This window comes from Camellia sinensis, chromosome 8 (assembly GCF_055761805.1).
Source record: "Camellia sinensis isolate YWXY chromosome 8, ASM5576180v1, whole genome shotgun sequence".
Taxonomy (NCBI): domain Eukaryota; kingdom Viridiplantae; phylum Streptophyta; class Magnoliopsida; order Ericales; family Theaceae; genus Camellia; species Camellia sinensis.
The window spans coordinates 67,738,613-67,760,194 of NC_138968.1; the positions used below are offsets into that span (position 1 = coordinate 67,738,613).

General features: G+C 37.8%; 1 protein-coding gene across 3 annotated transcripts; it reads left to right on the plus strand.

Annotated features, from left to right (window-relative positions):
* Positions 1 to 14,566: 14,566 nt before the first annotated feature.
* Positions 14,567 to 20,525, plus strand: LOC114261754 (zinc finger protein ZOP1-like). 3 transcript variants are annotated; one of them, XM_082882822.1, is made up of 5 exons: positions 14,567 to 14,873; positions 15,573 to 15,687; positions 16,808 to 16,903; positions 17,016 to 17,415; positions 20,315 to 20,525. In XM_082882822.1, exons 1-4 carry the CDS (start codon positions 14,592 to 14,594, stop codon positions 17,375 to 17,377), a joined length of 855 nt encoding a protein of 284 aa, XP_082738948.1. In that variant the 5' UTR covers positions 14,567 to 14,591; the 3' UTR covers positions 17,378 to 17,415; positions 20,315 to 20,525. The 3 variants fall into 3 exon arrangements, with proteins under 3 accessions (XP_082738948.1, XP_082738947.1, XP_082738949.1); XM_082882821.1 differs by lacking the exon at positions 20,315 to 20,525 and having other exon boundaries at positions 17,016 to 17,536; XM_082882823.1 differs by lacking the exon at positions 20,315 to 20,525 and having other exon boundaries at positions 17,037 to 17,536.
* Positions 20,526 to 21,582: the final 1,057 nt, after the last annotated feature.

Consider the following 21,582-nt stretch of genomic DNA (forward strand, 5'->3'; position numbering starts at 1 on the left):
TGAATGATTGATTACCGTTAATCGTCGATTACTGCTAAATGGAGCTGATAATGACTGATAACTGACTGATAATTGAACTGATTAAAAGTACTGAACTGACTGACTGAAATTGGAAACCGAATTGATTGAGTATCTGTTAGTTAAATTACATTCTATCTGTTTGACTGTATGATTATCTGTCATGCTTATATGTTTAAACTGCTAATTGAAGGCCATATCGGCGGCCGAATTAGAAACCGATTGATGTTCCATGATCCTCAGAATTAATGTGATTTTATGGTATAATTATCTGAAACTTGATTAGGTATGATTAAATTAGATTAAAATAAGCTAATTAAAGAATTTGACGTAATTACACTTTTGCCATTGTTAGTGGGCCCTTATGATAACATGTTGGAACCTTGGTATGCTTGAATCAAACATTTTGCTCAGCTCATTTCTTGCTTTTGCCGACTAGAGGGAGAGAGTTAAGGGAGAGAGTTAGATTTCACCTCTTTTGGCTTGGTTTTGCTTGGAAATTGAAGGAATTGAAGTATAGATTGCATAATTGAGCTTCCTTGCCTATAATTCTAGACTTGGGTAAGAGATTTAACCTTCTAGTAATGTATTTGAACTTGTTCATGCTTAGTTCTTGAGCCTCTAGTGATTTGAGCCTTGAATTGGAGCCTAGTTCATGCATGCATGCCTTTATTTTGAAGTTTTGAAGTTGTCTTTCATAAATTGTACATGCATGCTCATATTTTTACAAGAGACCATGAACTCATCATGTTTTGAAAGATTTGGCTCCTTAGAGCATCAAATTGAAGCTTTGAATTGATTTGAAAGCATGCATGTTTGTAATGTAGATGTTTGAGTCGTTTTCATGGCAAAAGGTTACATGCATGTCCATCTTTTGGTCATACTCCATGAATTCATCATGTTCTTGAAGGAATGAGTCCATTTGAACAAGCTTTGAAGGTTGAATTTGGTTTGAATCCATGCATGTTTGCATGTTCTTCATATTCTTGAAAATGGGTTTGAATATGGTTTTAATTGACTCACATTTGGGGCTTGAATTCATAAATTGAGCTTTGAAACTTGATATACATTGAATTTAGTTATGTTTTCCAGAATTTGGGCCCAAGAGGTCGAGTTTGGAGTGGTTGAATGCTTGGTTTGAGCTTGGGAGGCAAATCTGGAAATTCCAGATTTGGCTTCCTCGCTCGAGCGAAGGGTTCCCCGCTCGAGCGAGCACCCTTGTCCAGGGCTCCGCTCGAGCGACCATCGAGCGACCATCGCGCGTAAAATCTCAGCATCCAGTATTTTTACTGTTTTCCAGACCGCTCGAGCGAAGGATTCCTCGCTCGAGCGAAGCCTTTGATTTTGGACTTCCGCTCGAGCGAAGAAAGTCTCGCTCGAGCGAGGCCCCTATTTTCAGCAAAGTTTGCAAAATGTTTTCTAAGTGTATTTTTGCATCCTCATCCCACCCTAGGCATTCTTAGGCCTAGTTTAAGACATTTAGATGAGGATATCGTTGTAGAACACACCAAGGCAAATTAGGGATTAAGTTATGAGATTTCCCAACTGTGTAGCTTAGTGTGTTCAACCTGTGAACTGTGTAGGGTTGGCGACTGGGGAGACACGCTCTAGCATACCATAGCCCAAACTCTGTGAGTAACAATTGTGTAAAGATATGTTCAACTGATATCTTTTGAATACTGAACTGAACTGTTTACTGAACTGATATTACTGAATGAATGTATGTCCTTTATTTCTGAACTGTACTGTGGCATCCTTAGTACCTACGGTTTACTGTTACTGTTACTGTTACAGAGATCTCTGTCGGTTCCCTCGTGGAACCACTACTGTTTACTGACTGATGGCCATCATTATTGTTCGGTCTTTTAAGACCTACTGTTACTGTTATGCTAATGGATGTACCACATATGACTGTTTACTGTACTGAACAACTGAAATACTGATTAAATTGAACTGTTTTCATTACTGTAAGGACATTCATTCTAAACCCCTTTACGCTTTATGTTATTCACTGGGCTTTAGCTCACTGCTTATATATATATGTAGGTGTACAGGCACCAGATCGGAGCTAGGAGCGTCAGGGTAACTCCAGTTTTGTCAAGCCAGCCTTTGTGCCTCACTGCGAGGTTCCGAGCCTATCTGCTAAGGCTTAGGGGTGTTTTAAGAATTCCCCCTTCTGTACTGTTTCACTGTGTTGTATAGACTGACTGTTCACTGTACCGCTATCTAGGGTAGAGTCCCTAGTTTGAATGAATGTAAATATTGTGCATACTGTTCTGTACTGTTTATGTATAAATGTATGAAAAATCTTTTTGGCATACAGACTGTCACAGCTCAATGGACACTATTTATTTACTGTATTGGCTTCCGCCAGGCCCTGTACTCTGTTTTACTGTATTACTGTTCTGCAGGCCTTCGGTAATCTCGGATTACTGGCCGGTTACGGTGCTAAACCCATAGGGCCGGGTTTGGGTCGTGACAGAGTGGTATCAGAGCGATGCTTAACCACGAGTTATACCGCACACACGTGTCCAAATGAGCTATAGGGTGTCCTAGAAACATAATTAGGGCATCTCATGAGCATGATAAGTGTGTGGTTATTGTATGACTGAGTTTTGACTAAATACATGCTAACGTGTTAAACTGTTAAACAAATGACTGCTTATGTTTAAAACTGTTGTAACTGCTTATAGTGAAAATGGATAATGCAAATGAACCTGAGTCCTCATCTACTGAGGCAAGAATGGAAAGAATGATGGAACTGATAACTGCTAGACTTGATCAACAAAACCAACAGCCCCCACCTCCTCCTCCTCCGGTACAACCGGAACCTAATGTGAATGTGAATGATGGGGATATTATTGCTCTCACCCATAAATTCAGCAAGATGAAACCGCCATCCTTTCAGGGAGGCCTCGAACCGTTAAAGGCTGAAGCTTGGGTGCTTGAAACAGAAAAATTATTTGAAGTGTTTCCGTGCTCGGAAGCGAATAAAGTACTGTTAGCTACCTTCACCTTACAAGAAGAAGCTAGAAGGTGGTGGATGTTGATCCGTGATACAAATACTGTTACGACTTGGGCTCAGTTCAAGGAGTCCTTCTTTGAAAAGTATTTCCCTCAGTGTGTCAGGGATAGAAAGGTGACTGAATTTGAACAGCTGAAGCAGGGCACAATGTCCGTTGCCGAATATGAAACAAAATTTACTGAACTTGCCCGTTATGCACCGCATATGGTGGATACTGAGTATAAGAAGGCCAGAAAATTTGAAGGTGGCCTTAATGTTGCAATCCTTGACCGGATAAATGTCTTGAAACTACCGACTTTTGTGGGTGTTCTCGACCGGGCGTTGATGGCCGAGTCGAACATTGCAGCAGTGAAACAATCTGAAGCACCAACAACTGAATGGCATGGTAAAAGGCAGGGTTTCAAATTTAAGAAAGGCAAGCACAACCCGGCCAACAAGAAACAGAATACGGGGACGACAACTAGCCCCAGTCAAGGGAGTGGATTCATTCCACCCTGTCCTGAGTGTGGCAAGAAGCACAAGGGGGTCTGCTACAGAATATCTGGAGCCTGTTACAGGTGTGGCAAGGTGGGCCACATGGTTAAAGACTGCCCCTCTACTCCTCAAGGCAATAGCAAAGCTGCAACCAGCGGCGCAGCATCAAACGCTCCACCAAAACCGAACCCTAAAGCTACCGGGAAAGAGCCCATGAGGCAGGGCCGAGTGTTTGCCCTAGTACCGGGAGACGTGCAAAATACTGAGACCGTTGTGTCAGGTATCCTCTCTATCTGTACGCAAAATGCATATGTATTGATTGATTCGGGGTCTACACATTCTTATGTATCGCATGCTTTTTCACGGAAATTGAATAGACCCTTAGAACCCATGAACTATCTGCTAGCCGTATCATCACCCGTAGGGGGATCCATGACGTGTGCTTATATGTACCCCGCATGTGAAATTATTGTTGGGGATATGCATCTGTTTATTGACTTACTGCCATTGAACATTGATCATTTTGACGTAATATTGGGGATGGATTGGTTACAAAAATATCATGCCACTATTGACTGTGTGACCAAGTAAGTTGTTTTCCGTCCACCTGGTTTGCCTGAATTTGTGTTTAATGGGAGTGGAGTAGTACCTCCTCCGTATTTGATTTCGTCAGTGAAAGCTGTTAAATTAATTAGAAAGGGGTGTAAAGGATATCTGTGTTCTGTACTGACTGTGTCTACTGATGATAGTGTTAAAACTGATGTGAATTGTATTTCTATAGTCAGAGAATTTCCAAATGTTTTTCCAGATAATCTTCCAGGAGATTTGACTGACAGGGAGATTGAATTTACCGTTGATGTGATTCCAGGAACACAACCAGTTTCTAAAGCTCCTTACCGAATGGCTCCAACTGAACTGAAAGAACTGAAAGTGCAATTGCAAGAACTGTTAGACAAAAAGTTCATCAGACCTAGCACTTCGCCATGGGGTGCTCCTGTTTTGTTTGTCAAGAAGAAAGATGGCTCACTGAGACTGTGCATTGACTACCGTGAACTGAATAAGGTAACTGTAAAGAACAAATACCCATTACCGCGTATTGATGACCTGTTTGATCAGTTACAGGGTGCTAAAGTATTTTCCAAGATTGATCTCAGATCCGGATACCATCAGTTGAAAGTTAAACCAGATGACATTGATAAAACTGCTTTTAGAACGAGGTATGGACATTATGAATTTTTAGTTATGCCTTTTGGAGTCACGAATGCACCAGCTGCTTTTATGGACCTTATGAACAGAATTTTTAAACCATACCTTGATGACTTTGTTGTTGTCTTTATTGATGACATATTGATTTACTCCATAAGTGTAGAACAACATGAACATCATCTGAGACTTGCCCTACAAACCTTAAGAGAACAGAAACTGTATGCTAAACTGTCTAAATGTGAATTTTGGCTTGACCATGTTATGTTTTTGGGGCATGTTGTTAGCAAAGATGGGATTTCTGTTGATCCGCAGAAAATTGAAGCTGTAGTGAACTGGCCTAGACCAACAAATGTGACTGAAGTCCGAAGCTTTTTGGGATTGGCTGGATATTACAGAAGATTTGTCAAAGATTTCTCCAAAATTGCCCTACCATTGACTCAGTTGACTCAAAAGGGGACATCATTTGACTGGACTACCAAAGAGAATCTGCTTTCCAGGAGCTGAAAACTCGATTAGTGACTGCACCAGTTCTTACCTTACCTTCAGGTACGGATGGCTATACTGTATTTAGTGATGCTTCTCATAAGGGTTTGGGGTGTGTTTTAATGCAGAATGGGAGAGTTATTGCTTATGCTTCCCGACAGTTGAGACCACATGAAAAGAACTACCCGACCCATGACCTGGAACTTGCTGCAGTGGTGTTTGCACTGAAAATTTGGCGTCACTATCTGTATGGGGTGACATGTGAAGTATACACCGACCACAAGAGCTTAAAATATTTCTTCACACAGAAAGAACTGAACATGAGACAGCGGAGATGGCTGGAACTGATTAAAGACTATGACCTACAGATATTGTACCATCCGGGAAAAGCCAATACCGTTGCCGATGCATTGAGCCGGAAATCGATTGGAAACTTAGCATGTTTGCTTACCGGACAGAAAGAGTTGCTTTGTGACTTTGAAAAATCTGAAATTGAAATTGTTTTGAGAGAACAAGGTGGAATCTTAGCTGCTATTTCTGCTCAACCGGCACTGATTGAAGAGGTTAAAGAAAAACAGCAACTGGATGATTTCTTGAAGAAGATCATCGAGGAAAGAGAATCTAAACCAAGACCGGGATTCAAATTTGAGAATAATGTACTGAAATTTCAAGAAAGACTGTGTGTACCAAATGATACTGAACTGAAAAGGAGAGTTCTACAAGAAGGCCACAATTCGAAATTGTCTATCCATTCGGGGAATACGAAAATGTACCAAGATCTGAAACAGAATTTCTGGTGGCCGGGAATGAAGAAAGAAATTGATGATTTTGTATCCAAATGTCTTCATTGCCAACAGGTCAAAGCTGAACATCAACGACCTGCCGGACTATTGCAACCCCTACCCATACCAGAGTGGAAATGGGAGCATATCACGATGGATTTTATCGTTGGATTACCTCGCTCCAGAAAAGGTATGGATTCAATTTGGGTTATTGTTGATAGACTAACCAAATCTGCTCACTTCTTACCTGTCAAGACGATTTATAATGCGGACAAATTGGCTGTCATCTATATTGATGAAATTGTTAGACTGCATGGAGTGCTTGTGTCTATTGTTTCTGACAGGGATTCGAAGTTTACATCGAGGTTTTGGCAAAGCCTACAGACGGCACTGGGTACTAAACTGAGACTGAGTAGTGCCTATCATCCTCAGACAGATGGCCAACCAGAAAGGACCATCCAAACTCTGGAGGATTTATTGAGAATGTGTGTCCTTGATTTTCAGGGAAACTGGGAAAGTCACTTGCCCTTAGCTGAATTCGCCTACAACAACAACTACCATTCGAGTATTGGTATGGCGCCCTTCGAGGCATTGTATGGCAGAAAATGTAGATCTTCGATTTGTTGGGCAGAAGTTGGAGATGGGCCTTTGCTTGGGCCCGAGATTGTGTATGAAACAACTGAAAAAGTGAAACTGATACAACAAAGACTGAAAACTGCACAGAGTAGACAGAAAAGTTATGCAGATGTCAGAAGACGGGACAGAGAATACGAAGTGGGTGATCACGTATTTGTGAAAGTGACACTAATGAAAGGCCAGACTCGTTTTGGAGTCAAAGGCAAGTTAGCACCAAGATACGTCGGACCGTATGAGATTATTGAGAAAATCAATCCGGTGGCGTATCAAGTTGCGCTTCCTCCCGAAATGGAGCACATGCATAACGTCTTCCACATTTCTATGTTAAGAGACTATCTCCGGGATCCTTTCCATGTAATTGAGCCTACTCGTGTAGTGTTGAGTGACGACTACACTTACGAGGAACGGCCTATACAGATTGTAAACAGACGGATCAAGAAACTGAGGAACAAAGAGATCCCGCTGGTGAAAGTTGACTGGCAAAACCACGGTGGCGTGTATGCCACTTGGGAAAGGGAAGACGACATGGCTACAAGATATCCTGAACTGTTTCCACTGAACCCTGTTTTCTTCCAGAATGAAGGTAACTCGAGTTTAGAGGACTAAACTCTTTATAAGGAGGGGAGACTGTAACAACCCTCATACTGTTTACCGACTGATGAATGATTGATTACCGTTAATCGTCGATTACTGCTAAATGGAGCTGATAATGACTGATAACTGACTGATAATTGAACTGATTAAAAGTACTGAACTGACTGACTGAAATTGGAAACCGAATTGATTGAGTATCTGTTAGTTAAATTGCATTCTATCTGTTTGACTGTATGATTATCTGCTATGCTTATATGTTTAAACTGCTAGTTGAAGGCCATATCGGCGGCCGAATTAGAAACCGATTGATGTTCCATGATCCTCAGAATTAATGTGATTTTATGGTATAATTATCTGAAACTTGATTAGGTATGATTAAATTAGATTAAAATAAGCTAATTAAAGAATTTGACGTAATTACACTTTTGCCATTGTTAGTGGGCCCTTATGATAACATGTTGGAACCTTGGTATGCTTGAATCAAACATTTTGCTCAGCTCATTTCTTGCTTTTGCCGACTAGAGGGAGAGAGTTAAGGGAGAGAGTTAGATTTCACCTCTTTTGGCTTGGTTTTGCTTGGAAATTGAAGGAATTGAAGTATAGATTGCATAATTGAGCTTCCTTGCCTATAATTCTAGACTTGGGTAAGAGATTTAACCTTCTAGTAATGTATTTGAACTTGTTCATGCTTAGTTCTTGAGCCTCTAGTGATTTGAGCCTTGAATTGGAGCCTAGTTCATGCATGCATGCCTTTATTTTGAAGTTTTGAAGTTGTCTTTCATAAATTGTACATGCATGCTCATATTTTTACAAGAGACCATGAACTCATCATGTTTTGAAAGATTTGGCTCCTTAGAGCATCAAATTGAAGCTTTGAATTGATTTGAAAGCATGCATGTTTGTAATGTAGATGTTTGAGTCGTTTTCATGGCAAAAGGTTACATGCATGTCCATCTTTTGGTCATACTCCATGAATTCATCATGTTCTTGAAGGAATGAGTCTATTTGAACAAGCTTTGAAGGTTGAATTTGGTTTGAATCCATGCATGTTTGCATGTTCTTCATATTCTTGAAAATGGGTTTGAATATGGTTTTAATTGACTCACATTTGGGGCTTGAATTCATAAATTGAGCTTTGAAACTTGATATACATTGAATTTAGTTATGTTTTCCCGAATTTGGGCCCAAGAGGTCGAGTTTGGAGTGGTTGAATGCTTGGTTTGAGCTTGGGAGGCAAATCTGGAAATTCCAGATTTGGCTTCCTCGCTCGAGCGAAGGGTTCCCCGCTCGAGCGAGCACCCTTGTCCAGGGCTCCGCTCGAGCGACCATCGCGCGTAAAATCTCAGCATCCAATATTTTTACTGTTTTGCAGACCGCTCGAGCGAAGGATTCCTCGCTCGAGCGAAGCCTTTGATTTTGGACTTCCGCTCGAGCGAAGAAAGTCTCGCTCGAGCGAGGCCCCTATTTTCAGCAAAGTTTGCAAAATGTTTTCTAAGTGTATTTTTGCATCCTCATCCCACCCTAGGCATTCTTAGGCCTAGTTTAAGACATTTAGATGAGGATATCGTTGTAGAACACACCAAGGCAAATTAGGGATTAAGTTATGAGATTTCCCAACTGTGTAGCTTAGTGTGTTCAACCTGTGAACTGTGTAGGGTTGGCGACTGGGGAGACACGCTCTAGCATACCATAGCCCAAACTCTGTGAGTAACAATTGTGTAAAGATATGTTCAACTGATATCTTTTGAATACTGAACTGAACTGTTTACTGAACTGATATTACTGAATGAATGTATGTCCTTTATTTCTGAACTATACTGTGGCATCCTTAGTACCTACGGTTTACTGTTACTGTTACTGTTACAGAGATCTCTGTCGGTTCCCTCGTGGAACCACTACTGTTTACTGACTGATGGCCATCATTATTGTTCGGTCTTTTAAGACCTACTGTTACTGTTATGCTAATGGATGTACCACATATGACTGTTTACTGTACTGAACAACTGAAATACTAATTAAATTGAACTGTTTTCATTACTGTAAGGACATTCATTCTAAACCCCTTTACGCTTTATGTTATTCACTGGGCTTTAGCTCACTGCTTATATATATATGTAGGTGTACAGGCACCAGATCGGAGCTAGGAGCGTCAGGGTAACTCCAGTTTTGTCAAGCCAGCCTTTGTGCCTCACTGCGAGGTTCCGAGCCTATCTGCTAAGGCTTAGGGGTGTTTTAAGAATTCCCCCTTCTGTACTGTTTCACTGTGTTGTATAGACTGACTGTTCACTGTACCGCTATCTAGGGTAGAGTCCCTAGTTTGAATGAATGTAAATATTGTGCATACTGTTCTGTACTGTTTATGTATAAATGTATGAAAAATCTTTTTGGCATACAGACTGTCACAGCTCAATGGACACTATTTATTTACTGTATTGGCTTCCGCCAGGCCCTGTACTCTGTTTTACTGTATTACTGTTCTGCAGGCCTTCGGTAATCTCGGATTACTGGCCGGTTACGGTGCTAAACCCATAGGGCCGGGTTTGGGTCGTGACAGGGCCAATAGGCCTAGTCATGGGTCGATCAAGGCGGGTTAGGCTTTAAAATGATGGTCTAGTCCCAGGCCCAGGGTCTTGGGTTGGGCTCGGGCCCAAACAAGCCTAAACGGACCAGGCCCACCTCGAACTGCGGAAAGGCTTCGGATCGGTCACAAGTCACGGGGCCATTTTTACACTCCTATCTCATTTCTTCTACAAAGACCACAAAGTTGGGAGTAAAAGATTGCACCTAAAATATAGAGTTAGCTCATTCTTTGTCTACATTTACTTTTCAAATTTGACCAGGGTTATTCAAATTCAAATATAAATTAATATTTATTTTTAATAATATATCAAATATATTAAGTTATTTAAATAATTTTTTTTTCTATTTTTTTACATATTTTTTCGTAAAAATAATATTAAAAAAAAATTGATCTAAAACATACTAATTTTTGCTTACCTCATATGTTAATCAAAAAATTAAAAAATTATTAAAATAACATATTCTCAAACGAGACCTTATTATTATGAGAAATGAGATGCTGAACTTAACATATAGCCTTTGTTTGGGAAATGTGTTGATTTTTTGACTTTTTGACTATTTCAACATAAGCTAAAAAGTCTCGTTTGGAATGTATTTTTTTTTTTTTCACCTTTTGATTTTTGTGAGAGAAAAAATAAAATAATTATAATTTAGATGTAATCTTTCATCTTATTAATTTTTGAACTTATCTTATCTTTTTTGTAACTAAAATAACCTCTAGCTCACATGCCAAACATAGCCATACTATATAAATTTGGTCATACTAATCCTTAAAATAGTGTGTATAACAGTTAATTTTTAATTTTTGCAAATTGTCTATTACTTGATAGATGGTCAAATTATTTTATTTCTTTATTGTACTCTTTTTACTTTATTATATATATATATATATAAGTTTACTCATTGACAGTAGTGTTATAAACGGACAACATAAAAGGGGTGTTTGGTAAGTTTGTGGTTAAAATAGTTTCAAACACTTTATATTTATAAAAAAATAAAAATAAAAAATCAGCTCGGCAGTGGGGCTGTCACATTGTTGGTAAATGAAAATTTTGTCTCTTTAGACCAATTTTGAAAAAAGTGAGGCTAGAGACAAAATTATCATTTCAGTTTCAAATATCATTTCAAATATATTTTTCAATACAACAATTCTAATAAAAATCCATCATATCTTCCCAAATACAAAAACTAAAATAACCTATTAAAATAGCCAAAAAATCAAAACACTTAAAAAATAGCTATTTCCTAAACACCCACAAAATATTGCCAAAACTATCTAAAATAAAGTAATGTTGTTATAAAGTGGGTGTTTGAGAAATGAATTTTTTTGTAGGTTTTTTTAGTTATAGGATATTATTGGAGAAAAAAAATTATGTTTGGAAAAATAGTTCGAGTTTTTTTTTATGGTTGGATGTGATGTTTGTGAGAGAAAAAATGAAATGATTATAGGGTTTGATTTGATATTTTGTTTGGATTTTTTTTTTTTGTAACCAATTTGTCTTTTAGTGAAAAAAAAAATCCAAAAAATTTCTTCCCAAACACTGCCAAAATCTTAATAACATGTAAAAAATTATAAAGGGTGTGTCACTTGTTTTTTCTGGCCGGCCATAATGAAATTAAAAAAAAAAAAATTAAGATTAAAGTACAAATACAACTTATAAAATTTATTAAATTTACAAATTCTCTAGTTAGACCAACAACTAGAACTATAAGTCTTCTAGTGAAATAATAATTTATTATTTATTTATTTTAATTTTTTTTATATCATACTTAAAATTATGATTGCTAGTCTCTTTCAATATTAAAAAATTGTCAATTTCATCAGATTTAATGTTCATTGTACATGTAATCTGATTAATAAAATTTACAATTAAATATAAAATTGTGAGTCAATAAAATAATAATCTCAATCCTATCCTATAACCTTGTGTAAACACCCCATTTTTTACGACCTTTACGACTTGGACACCATCGCTTGCACACCCAATGATGAGTGTATATGCTTGTCAAATGCTCGAAAATCCTCAGCAGAATGCCACAACTTTGAGCCTTTCAAACCTTGCACCCTTGTTGCCTTGTTTTTGGACCAAAAGCTTAGATTTTCAAGCCTGCAATCTCTGGTGGCCTGCCGGCCACTGCTATGGGCTGTCGGCCATTGCTCCTGGTTGCCGGCCACTAATGTGTTTTGCACAGATATTTTGTGACAGTTATGCCAACTGTTTGCACAGATGTTTGCATCTGCTCCCATGGGTATGGTTGGATGTTTTTTAGGGAGGTTTATGTTTCTCTATATATAGGAGGCCTCCCCTTTTGCCATGGGGTTAGAAAAATTTTGGAGCAAAATTTTTCCTCTCTCTCTACAATTCTCTCTCTTACAAATTTCTTAACCTTTGCTTAAACGCTCTTCACCTTTGTCTATACACTCTTAACCAAACCTCTCCATCTTTGAGCTGAGGTATCTTTGAGCCTTGTTTGAGCTCTTGAGGGTGTGTTTGCCATGTTTTATTGCTTGAAAGTGATCTCCTCTTCAAGAGGTATAAAGTTTTGTCTATTTACTTGTTGTATTTACTCTTTTTCTTACTATTTTTCAACTGTTTTTGGGCTGTAAAAACTCTATATTTTTTGGCTGAAACTTGGGTTTTAAGGCCAATAAAGGTTGAGAGGTGGTTCACCCTTCTTTACACGTTACTTTCAAGACCTTTACCCTTGTGTTTCCCACCTTTGCACTATCTTTTTTTGAGTTTTTAAATATTGATTTTCAGAGTTATTATAGTGGTTAAAATCATTGTTTGAAGTCCAAAATTAGAGGGGTTAGCCTCCCCTCCTTGCGTTTTTGCTTACTAGCCTAGCATGATCCATGTTTTAACTTATTATTCTAGCTATTTTTGTCTGAATTCCAGTATATTTTAGGACTTATTCAGGACTGTTTTTAAGTGTTTGATGAATTTGAGCTTTGTTTTGTATGCTTGTAGTGTAATTGTCCTCATGAGTTTGGTGTTTTAGGCATTAAACACCATCTTATTTGAGTTGATTACATTTATTTATGGTTTTCCATACTTGTGATCACTCTTAATCACCTCTGTAACCTCCTTCCTTTCTTGGCTTTTGTTTTGCTTTAAAAGTGGTTTCAAACGACTTGTTTGTTTAAGCATGAGATTGAGATATCATGCTTAATGATTTAATCCCTTTGGGGGTTCATTACCAACGGTATGATGACTCTTTCATGCCCGAAGCAACTCTTCGTTTGAGCCATCTTTCCATTAGAGGACTTAAATTCACCTTTGGACTCAATTGACTAAAGAATAGATAATAATCTAAAATGAAGTAATAAAATTGAGGATAAAAAGAGCAAGATAATAATTTGGTTTGGGTTCAATTGGACGTTAATTGAACCCTTCAGTCTTGAGTCATTTCATACTTATTAGTGATGAAAATGGTTCAAGATTCATTGTCAACTACGTCCATTGATCTTTTATGATAGGGAGGTGGTTTTGAGAGTTTTGTTTTATTGCATTCATTGAATTTGCGCACTTGATTCATAAGCCATCATGCAATGAAATTGCATCCATTGGTGGTTTGTGAAATTAAACTTACTACTCCTTTGAGCTGTTCAAATGATAAGGAAGGGTAAATTGTGCAAACAAACCCTTGAGAATACACTGTCTCTGCTCTATTTTCTCTCTGTTACAGCAGGACAATCCAATCAACAGTGGCTGGCAGGCTATCATTAGTGTTGTGCTTAAACTAGTAGCTTTGTAATTAATTAGTTAGAATAGCTAATTTGTCTCGTGTTGTAATTATTTTAATTAGCTAGATTTGTTAATTAATTAGTGCATTCGGTTTGTAATAATTAGTTAAGTAGTTTAGCTAAATTACTTATTTGTTGTTGTAATAGCTAATTAGTTTAGTTAGCTAGTTAGTTCATTCAGACCCCTTGTGTGAGGGCGCAATGTTGTAATAATGTATATGTCTTCCAACTCCACGTCTTTCTTCCTTTTATTTATCTACTTATGATGGTTAGTTTAGGGCATCATGTTTTGTTTAGCATACTTTATGTTTGCATCCACTTGTATTGCATGCACCGAGGCTCAGTTCATCATTCTAACAAGGCATTGTCGTTTAACTACTTCTTTGAATACGTGCTTAGACTGCATGCTATTTAATTGATTCATATTCTATGCTAGTAGTCGGGCCTATTTAGATTGCATATCGCATATGTTGCATTAGCCATATTGTATAAATTAGGATCATTCATTATTCTAACTTTATCGCTGTTTTGGCTTGGAGTACTAGGTGAGCCTTTACTCACTTTAGCATATCACATGCGTGTGATTGTTATCATGTCTACAATACAACAAAAATAGTCTTTAGAGACAAAAACTAATGACGAAAATAAATTTTGTCACGAAATACGTATCTTTTAATGACGAAAATAAAATTTCGTCACCAATCTAAATCATAAAAAAAAAAAAAAAATTAGGTGACGAAATTATTTTTCGTCATTATCTATATTTTTTTTGTCACCAAAGATTTTCCCGCTAAGTTTTTCGGAGGGTACCAAAATTTTGAGATTTTTGGTGACGAAAAAATTGGTCACTAATTATAAAATTATTAATGACGAATATATTTCTGTCACCAATAATTTTTAATATTTTAACATCATTTAGTGACAAAATTATTTTTGTGGCCAATATTTTTATCTTTGGTGAAGAAATAATTTTGTCACCAATAAATAATTTAGTTGCTAAATATTTTAGGGGGAAATAAAAATATATTGGCGCCTATAGAAGCAGATGGACAGCAATCGGTTCTTCTTCTTCTCAAACAGACACAATAATTTCTCCATCAAACCTGATTTCACACGCACACACACCTTATACTCATCCATACACACAGTTTCCTCACCGCCGCTGCTACCATTTCATCGATTCACACACATTGCCGCTGTTCCGATCGGCTCACCGCCGACAGCCTTTCTTTACCGCTGCAGTTGGTTTCTCATTCCCTTGCTGCCGATCGTTAGCCCCTCATTTCCTCACCGCCGCTGCTGTGCCAATTGGCTCACTACCACTGCTGTTAGTCTCTCTCTCTCTCTCTCTCTCTCTCTCTGCTCTTTCTCTGATGAATACAAAACAAAAGAATTGGGTGTGAAAAACGTGAAATCACGTGAAAATTTCAATAAACATTCTAAAGATTAGTAAGTGATTTTACACAAAAAAAGTTGAGACCCAAGTGAATCATGAAATGCAACCTAGTTTGCAGAGTGAGGCATAATTAATTGGTATGTTATCTCTCTTTAGAGTGGTTCCTTATGTTATGCCTTTCTGATTATATCATTTTTCAAGGGCTTGAAATATAATACTAAATTTATCAACAGTGTGATTGTGTTAGTATGCCAGAAAATGCTTTGCTTTAACTCATTTTATTTATCTATTTATTATGTTGTAATTATATCTTTAGAGCAACATTCCTGGTTCATCTGGCAACTGATAAATAGACAAGTATGTGCCCGACACATTAACTTTCCCCCCACTCCACTGCTTCATAGTGGTGTATCTTGGTCATCACACATGAACAAATATGAAGTTCAGAGTGAAATATGATCTATTGGCTACAGATGCTGATGCATTACTTGTAGTGTTTTTATCTTTATTGTTCTCAGATATTAACCATGTTTATTAATGCATTAATTCTAACTTTTACTCTCATATATTAATTATGTCTCTTTTTTACTCATACATTAATTATTCCTATCATCCCAATGTCTCTGTTAGAAAGCCAACTGTAGTTATCAGAAGGATATATCAGCTTTCCGAGAGGCCAGAGATTCCAATGCCCATGCATTAGTTGCTCAAGAGGATGGTCAGGGGAGTGCGATTTCTGGAGAAGGTAAAAAGTTCACAGTTTTAGTCTTAATTCATATTTTGGCAACTTAGACACCACATAACCACACTTCATGCCAAAGTATTGAGTATTGTTATTGGTACTTATCTTTGAAATTTTCCTTTTTAAAGATGCCTTTTACCAAACGAGGTCCAGCTTGGAATTTGGATGTTGGAGTTATCTTGCGGCAGCTTGTATGATTATGAATCTCTTTTAGGTAGGCATAGTGCTTTTCTTGTTAAAATAATTGAGCTACACTTTGAGAAGCTCAAGATCAGCTATCCAAAAAGCTTGTTATAGCTTCTTCTCCAGCAAATGAGCTTGTGAGCTCAACTAATTTTTTGAGTTAGATTATCACTCATCCAGGCTTGACCAATACTGGGATTAACATGACTAGGCTCATGGACAGTTGAGGTAGGCATCATGTAGTTATAATGGCTCAATCCGTAAGAAATTACCTTTCAAAGAATTCTTTGGGGAGGTAACATTAAGGAACAAAGTTGAATAGAGTTGGATTTTGGAATATGTTATAATCATTAACTTGCATTATCAAGCCTAGGATTGTACGGTTCTTAGGAAGAGATGGATTTCAGATGAAGCTACTAATTAACAGGCTCAATTGTGGCTAAATTTCTTAAAAAACAAAGCTGGATGAGGCTGGTTGAGTGGGAGTATTCTTGAGCACTAAGCAAATGCAGTCAACTTGTGCTTGATTCTTACAACCCTGATCTTGCATCTATTATTTAAAGCCATATAAGGCACTTTAAAATGGTTTTTCATTCCTTGGGTAGGTGGCCCTTCTAGAATTTGGATTTAATGAATTGTGTTTTTAAACAGAGAGTTTTGCAAGTACTGTCTTGATATGGCTGGATTATATATGTGCTTGTTTGGTAAAATCTTATTCATGATTGTAATTTAATGTTTTTCTTTCCTATTCAAACATTGGTATAAATTTGTTTGACTTTGATTTTGCACTTGATCAGGTTTATTGAGTGGGCTAAATGAAAGTCCTTTACCAGAATCCTAACAAAGAAAGTATTGAATGTTTAACAAGCAAATTGTGAATTTTCTTGGTTTTGGTATAGTATTGTTTAACACTAAATGATGTTGCTTTGCATGATGGCAGCGTGGGAGTATGACAGCTCTTCAGGCTATTACTGTAATCAAAATAATGTTTGTTGCTACGATCCAAACTTTGGCTTCTACTACACTGATGCTTTAGGTATTGAGTGTACAAATAGATTTACTTGACTCATTTTTATGTTGCTCCTCCCAAAATATACTTCTTGGTTATGTGTTCTTATAATAGTATTTACTTGTTTGAAATGAAACAATCAGGTGGGTGACACGAGAAGAGGCATTTGCTGCATCTCGAGCTTCTTCAAATTCAGCTTCAAAAAAGCCCATTTTGAAAAATCCATTGTCAGCATTAGAGGGTAGATCAGCTTTGGAAAACAAAGGCGTTGCAAAATCTCAGAATGGAGCGCTACTTGGGCCAGTTGTTTCTGCGCCTCTGAATCCCAAGAGATCCATTAAAGGTGCTCCTTCATCTCTCACTGTTAACAAGAGAAAGAGGCAAGATGAAAAGCCCAAGGTTTTACCTGAAGAGGAAGCAGCTGCACTTAAAAAAAAGGAGGCTGCAAGGAAGAGAGTTGAGGAGAGAGAGAAGTCGTTGCTTGGCCTTTATAGACAATGATTGAATCACTGCTGCAAATACTTGTATTATTGTAAGAGGTATGCTTTAACCTGTTTGTTCTTAATTTAAATTGCAATACATTAATTGGTGCACTACCCTGTCAGACAGCTAAAATGTTGGCTATGTGAGAATTGCTGAAATGCTATTTTCTTTCTGACCCTTTTAAGTTGTAACCATTTTCAAGTTCATGGTTTTGGTATCATGGTCCAACTTGTTAGAATGTACCATAGAAAATATAAAATGGTCTTGGTGTCTTGCGAATGTGTGGTTGTACTTTTACTAAAATATGGATTACTCATAATTTCATATTTGGAAGTCACTCAGCTACTCTAATTAATGCATTAGAGGATGGGTTGAAACCTTTTGCTTGGGAAGTTGGGTCATTTTGGATATTAGAATAATTCTCCTTCTTTTGGTTGTGGTTGAGCGTTCCGTTGTTCAATCAGTGCTTGTGCTAATTTGATAGCTCAGAGTGCAGGGGCTTTTGAGCTTTGCTCAATATATTTTAGGCACAGATGAAGGCTGAGATTTTTTAAGTCGAGATTTAAAGATTAATTAGGACTTAATCTTATGTTTTTTAAAGTATATAATTGAGAGGTTTAACGGAATTATACCAAATTTTCTTTTAGTAAGGTTAAGACAACTGTTAATAAAGAAGATGGTGATAAACACACAGACAAATTACATTGACATCCCTTGAGGTTATTTCTTTTTTGGGTAGGTGTCCCTTGAGGTTATTGACAATAGTAGAAATCTCTTTTGTGGTTAAAGAAAAGACAAGAAACTTCCCTTCTGCTTTCATTTGTTGATTTCAGTTTTCCCCTTCTGTTAATGGACTGTTAGTGAGACAAACAGAAGTTGCCAGTGCCACTAGATATTTCATATCCATTTCCCATCTTATCCTTCTCTTTTTTTGTGTGCAGACTTTAATGCTCTCTATATTCATATGTAAAATCCTAAAATTCTCCTTACTTCATTCCCTTTCTGCAAATCTAGTCTTCCTCCCAACTCTAGTGACTAATCCACAGAATACCATTACAATACCCTCTTCGTAGTCCACTGAATACCACTGCATACTCTTATAAGAACTAATATTGTTTTTTTAACTAGTGAATTACACTTTTAACTAGATAACATCTTAATAAATCACCTTCATCACATCAATATATATGTGTAAATGCCGATCAAACGTAGTAATGACGTCCAAAATGGAGGCGACTGGTCTTTGGAGTTTGTTGTTGGTTGGAGTAATGACATCCAAAGTGAGTTGTGGAAACTTACGGAACTAGCACGGGGCTCCCGGTTCGAAAACTAAGTCCAAAAATACATTTTTTCACACTTAAAGCTTGAAAAATAGGCCATCGGAGGCTAAAATCGTGTAACAGCCATGAGACGGCTCGGGTAACACCTCAAACACCTCGGGAGGGACCAATGTGAGTTGCGAAAATTAACAGAACTAGCACGGGACTCCCGGTTTGAAAACTAAGTCGAAAAATGAACTTTTTCACACTTAAGCTTGAAAATAGGCCATCGGAGGCCAAAATCGTGCAACAGCCATAAGACGGCCTGGGAAACACCTCAAACACCTCAAAAGGGACCAATGTGAGTTGTGAAAACTTACGGAATTAGCAAGGGACTCCCGGTTTGAAAACTAAGTCAAAAAATGAACTTTTTCACACTTAAGCTTGAAAATAGGCCATCGGAGGCCAAAATCGTGCAACAGCCACGAGATGGCCCGGGAAACACCTCAAACACCTCGGGAGGGACCAATGTGAGTTGTGAAAACTTACGGAACTAGCACGAGACTCCCGGTTTGAAAACTAAGTTCGAAAATGCACTTTTTCACACTTAAGCTTGAAAATAGGCCATCGGAGGTCAAAATTGTGCAACATTCACGAGACGGCCCGGGGACCACATCAAACACCTCGGGTGGGACCAATGTGAGTTGTGGAAGCTGACAGAACTAGCACGAGACTCACGGTTTGAAAACTAAGTCTAAAAATGCACTTTTCACACTTAAGCTTGAAAATAGGCCATCAGTGGCCAAAATCGTGCAACAGCCACGAGATGGCCCGGGGAACACGTCAAACACCTCAAGAGGGACCAATGTGAGTTTTAGAAACTTACAAAACTAGCACGGGACTCCCGGTTTGAAAACTAAGTCGAAAAAAGAACTTTTTCACATGTAAGCTTGAAAATAGGCCATCGGAGGCAAAAATCGTGCAACAGCCACGAGACGGCCCGGGAAACACCTCAAACACCTCGAGAGGGACCAATGCGAGTTGTGGAAACTTATGTAACTAGCATGAGACTCCCGGTTTGAAAACTAAGTCCAAAAATGCATTTTTTCACACTTAAGCTTGAAAATAGGCCATCGGAGGACAAAATCGTGCAACAGCCACGAGACGGCCCGGGGAACACCTCAAACACCTCGGGATGGATCAATGTGAGTTGTGAAAACTTACGAAACTAGCACAGGACTCCTAGTTTGAAAACTAAGTCAAAAAATGTATTTTTTTACACTTAAGCTTGAAAATACGCCATCGGAGGCCAAAATCGTGCAACAGCCACAAGACGGCCCGGGAAACACTTCAAACACCTCGGGAGGAACCAATGTGAGTTGTAGAAACTTACGGAACTAGCACAGGACTCCCGGTTTGAAAACTGAGTCCAAAATTGCACTTTCTCGGACTTAAGCTTGAAAACTGACCTTCGGGAACCAAAATCGTGCAACAGCCACGGGATGTCCCGGGGAACATCTCAAACACATCGGAAGGGACCAATGTAACTTGTGGAAACTTATGGAACGCACCGGACTCCTGATTTGAAAACTAATTTGAAAAATGCATGTTAAATTGTATATTTTATAGATAAGATAATAATTGTCTAATTTGCATTTTTTTATTTTTTTGTTTTTTGTGTTTCATTTTTTTGCAGATTCGAAATTTGATATGGACGCGTTTGGGAATTTAGAGGGCAGATGGTAGCTCATTTTGTGTTTTTGTTCATATTACCTTACATGTATTTTGGTTGCGTTGTAAATTTTATATTTTTTTTGGTATTACATGTGAAGCCCCTGAAAAAATGTATTCTCTTTAAAAACCCTTATGTTTGAAATATTTCGAATCTTGCCGGTTAGCATTTTTTTTATTTTTATTTTTATCGAAACAGGAATATCCTAGCCGAATTAGGTTCCTTAGCTTAATTTAATTTAATTCTACATAAATAAGGTTCCAAAACATAAGTTTTATTCCAAGCCCTCATTTCTTTTATTAATTTCAAGATTTGCCCCAAAACTAGTACATGTACTTTTTATACTATTGTACCACCAAATCAATTTGAGATCTATCTATCTATATATATATATACAATGGGAAATGTGTCCATAGCACCCATATATTGAATAGAATATTCTCCATTTCCCTTCCCCATGGCCGGCCAACCTAGGAGAATGTGAGGGACCAATTTTCAAGACTTGTAATTATGATATTCTAGAAGCTCTAGTACCTAGTACCCTTAAATCGAGGGTTGTGTTCTCAACACTAGTTCCATTCCAACTAGAGGCCAATTAAATATTGTCTAATCACGTGATTAAGTTCCCTAATCACTCCCTATTCCGTTAGACTCCAAGTAAATCTAAACTTTTCAATCCAATTCCAACTAGTGGGCCTTTATGTCTTTTTACACCAAAATTGCCTATAAATACAACCACCCCCCTAGCATGGCATACACAAACAACACACACTCACATACATTCGGCCTAGAGGAGAGAAGGAGAGCAAGAGAGAAGTCTTGAGAGGGAGAGGAAGGAAGAGGAGAGCAATCTTGTTCAAGCCTAGCAAGTAAGCCACAACACAACTCTCTCTTTCATTTTCCTTTTTCAAATACATGTTATTAGAAGTTTAAAATGGTATTTTCAGATGTGTTCTAATGGTATTCTTGTGTTAAAAATGAAAGGAGTTGAGCCTTGATTCTACCATTCTTGTATTTCTCTTAATCGATATAAGACTACCTTTTTCTATATCAAACTCTCAGAATTTCCAAAGGCACACATTCACCTTAAATTTCTGGGTTTAAAACATATTATTTAGCAATTTTTCATCACAAGATAAGTGGAAAATTTCCCCTAGTTGACCACTTTTCTCACCAACTTTCTTGTTGCAAGAACTGTGCCAGAAAAATCTGTTTTACAGCCAACTTTCAAA